At 36.2% G+C, this 9,870-nt stretch overlaps 1 protein-coding gene across 2 annotated transcripts; it reads left to right on the top strand.

Annotated features, from left to right (window-relative positions):
• The first annotated feature begins 3,693 nt into the window (after positions 1-3,693).
• On the top strand, positions 3,694-8,397 carry LOC117321611 (E3 ubiquitin-protein ligase RBBP6-like). Of its 2 annotated transcripts, XM_033876092.1 has the most exons (2): positions 3,694-5,447; positions 5,481-8,397. In XM_033876092.1, the coding sequence occupies exons 1-2, from the start codon at positions 4,150-4,152 to the stop codon at positions 7,177-7,179; spliced, it is 2,997 nt and encodes a 998-aa protein (XP_033731983.1). In that variant the 5' UTR covers positions 3,694-4,149; the 3' UTR covers positions 7,180-8,397. The 2 variants fall into 2 exon arrangements, with proteins under 2 accessions (XP_033731983.1, XP_033731982.1); XM_033876091.1 differs by having other exon boundaries at positions 3,694-8,397.
• Positions 8,398-9,870: the final 1,473 nt, after the last annotated feature.

Raw genomic sequence — 9,870 nt, 5'->3', positions numbered from 1 at the left:
TATAAACATATGTCTTCAGACTTTAATATACAATGTAAGAGTTGAAACGTACGACCCTTCAAATAAGCAAAGTTTTACATAGAAATCTAGTAAAATTTCACATCCGTTTGCTTTCGATGCCGACTCCATCATTTACAAAATCTTAATACGAAGAAATGATTATGCAAAGTATGTACAAATTACTGTCACGAGATTGTGAAATCTCACTGAAAAGTACATTAGCCAGGAATAGAAACTGTCATGTATTTATTGACAAGTTGTTTCTCCTTCTTTATACCAACATTGGTTTAGGCCAATTTCAATGCTTCGAGCTTCCTATACATGGATTTCCAAATATTGTAAACGTTAACATTATTGATGCCAGGAGGACGATACGGGTGTGTGACACAGGTTAGTATAGGGTATATATTTATTAACAAGAGGTCCTAGAGAGATTTTGGCGCCCACCATTAAATGATCTTTTGGCTACTTAAACTCATCTGATAACAAGGAAGCCCGCCTTAATATGAAATAAAAGACATCTTACAGAAGATGTTTCTTTGAATTACTTTGAACTTTTTGTAAATATAATTTCAATACAAAAAATAACTGTCAGTCATTTATTTCTGGATTTAGCACAATATAAAGTTAAAACAGCGAGATGTTAGCTAGGGCACCATCATATGACAAAGGAGAAACTTATACATCATACACATCCGCCTCCATATCTGGTGGGCTAACAGAAATACCGGTATCAATCTCTTGTCACGGTTTGATTTCTTGCATCTTATTCCTAGATAGTCTCCCACCAAGAAAACTTTTTACCCAGTGACTTTTAGTCGTCTTTAAACAGTTCATTCCTTGTTTAATTCCAACCAACTTTGCTTCATAAGGTCTTAACAAAATGCTCATTAATGAGATGATATAAAAATGCAATTGACCTTTGACCCAGTTTTCTTGACATTTGGCAAAAAGTTTCATTGTTTATATTCTAACCAGCTTTGATCCATAATCTCATTACAAAATTTTAATCAGTGATAACATAAAATGTAACCTTTGCCTCTGACCCAGGGATCTTGACCTCTACATCTTAAAACATTTGATATGTTGTCTCTTTGTTTGATTCTAAACAACTTTGATTCATCATATCATGACAAAATGTCCATAAGTAAAATGATATAAAATGAGACATTGGCCTCTGACCAGTGACCATAACCTTTAGTCAGCTGACTCTTTGTTTAATTCTGACCATCTTTGTCTCATAATACCTTAACAAAACAATCATCAGTGAAAATATTCAAAATTTGACCTTGACCTTCGTTCAGATGACTCTTCGTTTAATTCTGAACATTTTCGTTTCAGCTTGTCATAATGAAATTTCCATCAGTAAAAAGATACAAAACGTGACATTGACCTCTGACCCAGTGACCTTGTCTTAACAAAAAGTTCATCCATGAAAAGATACAAAAAATGACCTTGACCTTTGACACTATGCTTGTCCTTTGGGTAGCGGTTTTTTCGTTTAATTCTGAACAACCGTACTCCTCAAGAAATAGTGATAAAAATTTCAATTCTCAAAACCCAAAATGCGTCCTGTTCGGCAATTTTTGACGTAAATCTGACGTCAAATGCCTGCTGCGTTGTTTCGATGTCGGACTCAAAATTAAACGGGCACAACATGTCGAGTAGGGACCACGGGGAACTCATATGTAAAGTTTGGAAAAATCCTTTCGGTACTTTTCAAGAAATTGCGATTGCAATGAATGTTCACGGACGGGCGGACAACGGACCACGGGCCAAGGACACATGGTGCTTTGAATAGCCCAGGACGACGGTGGGCTAATAAAAATATAAATACTACAGAACGACACACGATTAATATGAATAATGAATAAATATGGAACACCAAAGCTGCCTTATAGGATTAGTGTTCATTATATGATTTAATTTTACGATTATATGTGATATCACCATTATATGATGCGTTCTCGTCTTTACATGACGTCATTTTACTATCATATGATACGATATTACCATTATTATTATGATTTGATATCGTCTTTTCATATAATAAGATGATTTTTTTCATAACATGATCGGTGTTTTCATTATATGTTGTAATTTTATTATGATATGATATTGTTTCACCAATATAATAAATTGGGGTTATATGATGACAATAAACGATTATATGACAACACTACGCCATTATATGATATTATTTCACCATTATATAATATCATATACAGTGTGAAAGTGAAATCAAATCATATAGGCCTAATGAACATTTATCATATTAGGCAGCTTTGGCGTTCCATAAATAAACATCGTGCATAAAAAAATAAAAACAAAAAAAAACAAAAAAACATCCAACCAAAAAAATGTTAATTAACTACACTGTAATTAACAAAATTGTATTTGTATGGATGGTTATGGCAGCGCACAAACCTGGACTGAAATCCACAATGTTAACAATGCTCATCGCCGTAACGGTTGATTTTAACAGATATCTTACGTAATTACAACTACATTTGACAGAAAGATTTTTCAATATCCTTTTGATATCAATGAAATCATACAATGTTTTTGGGAGGAAATATCGCATATCCCATGCGTTTTATACTAGTGTTTTTTTTAAATGAAAACAAATTGTTCAATATTTCTACATTATTAATAGAAATACATGATTTGTAAAATTTCTGGATCAAGGATCAGTAAAACGGTTTCCTAATAATCATGCATAAATCGTGTCTATCCGTGTGTGTAACGGTTATTACAGTTTCGTCTTTCTTGAACTCGTCACTAAAGCTAGGGGAAATGATGAAATCTAGAAGTCTAAACAAAATAAACAGTACATTGTGTCAATCTCATTAAAATCAGCTGTTACATGGCAACGTTTACTACGTCATATGCATATAATTATCATGTAAATCATAATCACAAAAGCTTGCCCAATACACTCAGGTAAGCATTCATTATTTCCAACCGTCTATCATACACGTGATACGGTGGTGCCCTATTAATTCTACTAAATATACTACCATACAGAAATCAAGGCAAAACATTTTATCGCGAGGTTAAATTTACTCAGAAATAATTTTATTGCTCTGCAGTTTTCATACATAGCCGTGAATTACCAATAGCTATATATATGTGCGTTTTTAAACAGTGTCCTTGGCTTTTCGCATTGATTATTGCACAACACAAATGCAATTTTACATGACACGACATGAACAGCATGGTAAATAACACTGTTTAACGCAGCGCAAAAAAAATGTACATATATACAAATATACATACGTGTAATTCTACAGGATAAATACCGTATGAAAAGCGTTGTTGTGGTAAATATTGACTCATAGTAGCCTAGGACTATATCTCTGTGCGCACGTATACGGTAGTGTAATATGGCAAAGGTACATTGCGCATACACCTGAAATATAAAACATACGTATATCGAACGTTCTTATGTGTGTATATATTATATAGTGTTCAGTGGTTTGCCTAGTCACTCTAGTTCAGCTGCTTTGACTACTGTGAACGTATGTATAGAGACGGGGCTGATCAATGGCCACATAATGCAACCATAATTTCATTTACATCAAATGATCAGTGACAGATGTTTCAATGTCCAATATCTGTGTGACTTAACGTTGCTGGTGACTACTGAATTGGTCCAGTGATTTTCTGTTCGTCACACGTGTGGTATGTACTCGGGATAGTGTGTGCGGTGCTACCTGGCTAAAATCGGATCAGCTATATTGACAATATTCCACATCATATTTCAGGAAAACAAATACATTTTGTAATAACTTTTACTTTACTTTCTTACGATGTGCTTTATGATGTACATTATGAACATGAAATTCTACTAGCTTTAAAACCTGTTGAATTACTTAAAGTATGAAGTATAGCACACGGAAGTTAGTTATCGTGGTAGATTTTATTTATCTGCATTAATGAACTACATTAGATGCGATATGGATAATAACGGTCGGTGCGTATTATCAAGGAAATGAAAACTGGACGAGAGACCTTCCAAAAGCCATTGTCAACTGTATTTACCCAAGAGTTTAAGGAGTATTGATTTATATATATACATTATATATATAAACTACGAATATCATAAAGCGCCTTAGTATTTGTTAGTATCGTTACTCGCTGGTAAAAATGAGAAGACGCAGAAACAAAATTCCTGGTTCTCGTTCACAAAAGCATAGAAAATTACCGAACCGACGGTCATGTTCTAGATCATGTTCACCAAGACGGAGAAGGTCTAATCGAAGATCAGCTTCATCTTCTCCAGGACCAAGCCGTAGCAGTAAAAGTAAATCGCCATGCAGAATGAACCGTAGCAGAAGTAGGACGCCTAACAGAAGGAGTCATAGCAAAAGTAAGACGCCTAGCAGAAGGAGTCGTAGCAGAAGTAGGTCGCCTAGGAGAAGGAGTCGTAGCAAAAGTAGGTCGCCTAACAGGAGTCGCAGCAGAAGTAGGACGCCTAACAGGAGTCGCAGCAGAAGTAGGACGCCTAACAGAAGGAGTCGTAGCAGAAGTAGGACGCCTAACAGAAGGAGTCGTAACAGAAATAGGTCACGTAACAGGAGTCGTAACAGAAATAGGTCACTTAACAGGAGTCGTAGCAAAAGTAAGACGCCTAACAGAAGGAGTCGTAGCAGAAGTAGGACGCCTAACAGAAGGAGTCGTAGCAGAAGTAGGACGCCTAACAGAAGTCGTAGCAAAAGTAAGACGCCTAACAGAAGGAGTCATAGCAGAAGTAGGACGCCTAACAGAAGGAGTCGTAGCAGAAGTAGGACGCCTAACAGAAGGAGTCGCAGCAGAAGTAGGACGCCTAACAGAAGGAGTCGTAGCAGAAGTAGGACGCCTAACAGGAGTCGTAGCAAAAGTAGGACGCCTAACAGAAGGAGTCATAGCAGAAGTAGGACGCCTAACAGAAGGAGTCGTAGCAGAAGTAGGACGCCTAACAGAAGGAGTCGTAGCAGAAGTAGGACGCCTAACAGAAGGAGTCATAGCAGAAGTAGGACACCTAACAGGAGTCGCAGCAGAAGTAGGACGCCTAACAGAAGGAGTCGTAGCAGAAGTAGGACGCCTAACAGAAGGAGTCATAGCAGAAATAGGCCACTTAACAGGAGTCGCAGCAGAAGTAGGTCGCCTTACAGATGGAGTCGAAGTAGATCACTTTCGTATTCTAGCGGTTCACCAGGAGACCTATCCAGTTGCGCTCTCAGTAGGAGTTGCAGTAGAAGTCGATCACCTCAGATAATGACTTACAGAAGCAGAAGTAGATCTAGAAGCAGAAGTAGATCTAGAAGCAGAAGTAGATCTAGGAGCAGAAGTAGATCTAGGAGCAGAAGTAGATATATAAGTAGAAGCAGATCTAGAGGCAGAAGACGCTATAGCAGAAGTTGGTCTCCTTGTTCTCCTTCTTATAGGAGTCGTAGCAGAAGCAGGTCTCCTTCTTATAGGAGTCGTAGCAGAAGCAGGTCTCCTCCCAGAGTACACTCTAGACGAGGACGGGCTCGCAGAACCCGTCGAAGAACAAAAAAACAAAATAGAAATAACTCATGTCAGGGACATAGTGGCACGACTGCAATAATCACGACTTTGGACATTGATGAAAATGTCAAGGATTTTTTCTTTGCCAACCTTTCGGTGGATGAACATGTCAAAGCTCAAAACCAAAATCGTTGCAGATATATTGCAGGCATCACATTGTTACATCAAAAGGGAGTAGACCTACATCAACGAGTCCGAGTACGTGCTTTAGCTGCAAGTTGGGCCAGAAAAGACTTCAAGTTGTCTACAGATTTCTTACGCGATCGTGACAGATATGGAGTTGCTGAGATACTGAAAGCGTTGAAAATTCTGGATTCAGGCAGACGTATCCGACAGAGAGAAAGAATGTTAAAACGGCTTCAATTGAGCACAAGTAAAGTGTCTCGTCACACAATTGAAAAAATGAAGTGCAAAATCAGCGATTTGAGGAGAATACAGCCAATGCAAGGATCTGTCAATTTATCGGTGTGTAAAAATGTCCGCAAATGGACAAAAACTCTAAAGAAGGAGGAACTTGAACGATATGCTCTCCATCTGCCCAAAGAACCGTGGAAGAAACTAGCCGATATCTGTCATTTCAACCCAGTTAAGGACTTTCCTAATTTACCATGGTTTCTTCCTTACTGTTTCGGCAAACCGCCACCGAGCGGAACTGTAGTGCACATATGTCAGGACCTGAATGGAAAAAACATAAACGACAAACTGAAAATGTGTGACATTCCATATTCCCATTGCCGTAAATTTATGAAATATCTTGATGTTGAGTCAAAGATTAAAATCGCGACATCAGAACCTCAACTCGACACGGTGTTATGGTATTATGAAGACCTAGAATGTCGCCAGGTGGACGAAGTTATAATGCAACGACTTGACACCGGAGACACAACCAACCTATCGATAGGAAAGTTGATGGATCGATTGCTCACACTGAAGGAAATGGCGCGCGGGTTTTGTCGTGGCAGGAGAACGAAAGCAAAATACAAAATTCCTTTCATGAACACGTTACTAAGTATTGCTGAATCGAAACTTCGAGATGTCAAACTGAAGTTAGAAGCGCCTGTTGCTGTGCTCGGAGATAGGTCGGCATCCATGGATATCGCGGTCAAGACTAGCTCGGTCATTATCGGTATCCTCTGTTCGATTTGTTCTGCGGACCTTGTTGTTTTCAACGGATCGTGTAAGCGCCCTAAGGTTGTGCCCACAAATGTCGATGAAGCACTGAAACTTGCAATGAAAACAGTGGCGGATGGCAGCACAAATCCTTCGTCAGCCTTGAAACCTTTTTACAAACGAAAGAGAATTGTGAAGACGTTCATTATAGTGACCGACGAAGAAGAAAATGTTGGCGATTTCGCAGACCTCTTCGAGAAATACCATGCAGAAGTGTATCCGGCACAGCTCGTATTTGTCTCCTTTTTGGAGCAACATGAAACGGGGTATATGTGTCGTAAATTAATGAAGAGGGGCTTCAATCCACTGCAATTTGTTCTAAATAGAAAACGACCAGATCTGACAAAACTAGAAAAATTGTTTGGGATTTTAGCTTCAGGGTGCAATTCATTTAATGAAGAACTGTCCATTGTTCAACGTGAGATATCCGGAAACATCCATGCAAGTGATCTGTAATCTTTGGATAAAAAACATGTTAACCGCAAGTAACAATGAGAATAATACGTGTGCAGTGCATGTAATTAGAACGTAAAGTGGTGCACTTGGTACTACATACATAAAGGTATCACTATAACTTATATAAAGTATATACATAATGCCATAGTTATGTTAAGTTACATTTATTACATAAGTTACATACTTAGTAGTACATGCATTACTTAGTAGTATATACATTACTTAGTAGTACATGCATTACTAGTAGTACATGCATTACTTAGTAGTATATACATTACTTAGTAGTACATGCATTACTTAGTAGTATATACATTACTTAGTAGTATATACATTACTTAGTAGTATATACATTACTTAGTAGTACATGCATTACTTAGTAGTATATACATTACTTAGTAGTACATGCATTACTTAGTAGTATATACATTACTTAGTAGTACATACATTACTTAGTAGTATATACATTACTTAGTAGTACATGCATTACTTAGTAGTATATACATTATTTAGTAGTATATACATTATTTAGTAGTATATGCATTACTTAGTAGTACATGCATTACTTAGTAGTACATGCATTACTTAGTAGTACATGCATTATGTCATTGTTATGTAAATTAAGCTACATAATTAGTAGTACATACCTCATGTCATTCTGATGTAAAGTTACATACTTAGTACATACATTACTTAGTAGTACATACATTATTTAGTAGTACATTCTTACTAAGTAGTACATACATTTCTTAGTAGTACATACAATATGTCAATGTTGTTTGATGTTATATATACATAGTAGAGTTAAGTAGTGCATGCCTCATGTCATTCTTATGTAAAGTTATATACTTAGTACATACATTATGTCATTGTTACGTAAACTAAGTTACATACTTAGTAGTACATACAGTATGCCATTGCTATGTAGAGTAATACACTTAGTGTATACACATTATGATGCTGTTATGCAAGATTACTATGAATGCCACATAATAATGTAAATTGTAATTCTGAAATATAAAAAAAAAAACTTCCATTCAAGGTGACTTTGCACATGTCCTCAACCCGCGGTTCACATATATGTATCGAATACATTTGTTGGTTGGAAATTTGCTCTAACAGTAAATGAATTCTCTAAAATATATACTGTTGAAAATGATTATTCATTTTAAACGTTAAATACTTACTAGTATATGTAATTAAATTTGATGAGTATGAACATTTGCTGTCTGTGTCCTCATTTGAATAAATGATTTCTTCCCGGAACAAGTATGCTTTTCCTCTACATTAACTGTAATTCCAAAATCCTTCGTATTGTTATTGGGCCTATACCATGTCTCGCCGTACTATATATGTAAAGTTAATCACAAAAATATTCAATACCATCAAATATGATACAAGTAATGGAATACCAAAAGAGTATAATTATTATATGTATGTCAATTAGTTGATATCAATAAATGACTTGTGTAGATCAGCAATTGACAAAAAAACCTTTTACATTCATTTACATGAAAATTTGAGAAATTTATCCCAAAACTGACTAGCCGACGAACGTTTGGTCTGAATGACAACGCTCGTGTACAGGTAACCTTGTCATGTGTGTCAAAACACACCTGGAATAAGTTTACACGGGTTAGCCACACACTTATACCTATATCTATTTAACTTACACGCCTTCCTAGTGTGTAATGAAGAACTTAAGAACTCAGAGAGCTTACTTAAATGTTTTTTAAATTAAACATTTACAATAATATCATTGTATTAGTGTTTATCTGTGTCCTGTCAGGCTTTTAAAAAATACCAAAGGCTCAAATTAGACAGTTTATATGTTTTTACATAAATAAAAATAGCCGCTATTTTTATCATGAAAATATCAGTACAACACTTTATTCGTCATTTAAACAAAAACAAGCCTGGCACAACACGGATAAATACCAATACAATGATATTATTGTAATTGTTTCACAATTTTTTTTTTTAGATAAGCTGTCTGAATTCTGTAGATTTCTGATTGTATTCCAATTATAAACTAGGTAATTCTATCTGATTCAAATAATTTTGTATTTAACTAACTATCCCATTACAAATATACCACATCAAAACATTTTTGGAGGGGTTCATAATTGATCACAAACCGTTTGGTCATTTCTCAAATCTTACTCGGCACAAGTGTACTGAGGCACCTTAAATTATATTACTTAACCAGTTATTCTGGCGTTTAGCCGATATCTATATTGGTCTGGCGTCGGTAACGAATTTAGGATTTTATCTTCCCGTGCTTGTTTTATTTGACAAGCCGAAGTTCACGCGCTTTCGGGAGGGGATACGATGGGGCATAGGTGCTTAGCATGTTTATAACTCCTAGCCCGACTATAGAGGGATATATTAGTCTATAATCGGTCTTGGACTTATAAACGTGCTATTCATCTATGGATTCGGGAAACTTTCCGATGAACTGGATGGAGGGAGGTGCATGCTATTTACAACTTAGGAACAATCAAGTAATATTTATAGATTAATGTATACTTTCCCGTAAACTGGGTCCGTGTCGTGTAAATGGCTTTCATGCGTGAAAGATATGTATTTCAATGTACCTCATGTAACACATTGTCATGTGTCTGAGTGTAAAATAAAATCTGAAATCTGAAATCAATCTGGCTTAAACTATTTCTGGATCTATCAATCAAAGTT

This window comes from Pecten maximus, chromosome 2, assembly GCF_902652985.1.
Source record: "Pecten maximus chromosome 2, xPecMax1.1, whole genome shotgun sequence".
Taxonomy (NCBI): Eukaryota; Metazoa; Mollusca; class Bivalvia; order Pectinida; family Pectinidae; genus Pecten; species Pecten maximus.
Note: the sequence above shows the minus strand (reverse complement) of the source record. Positions and strands in the feature narration are given on the sequence as shown.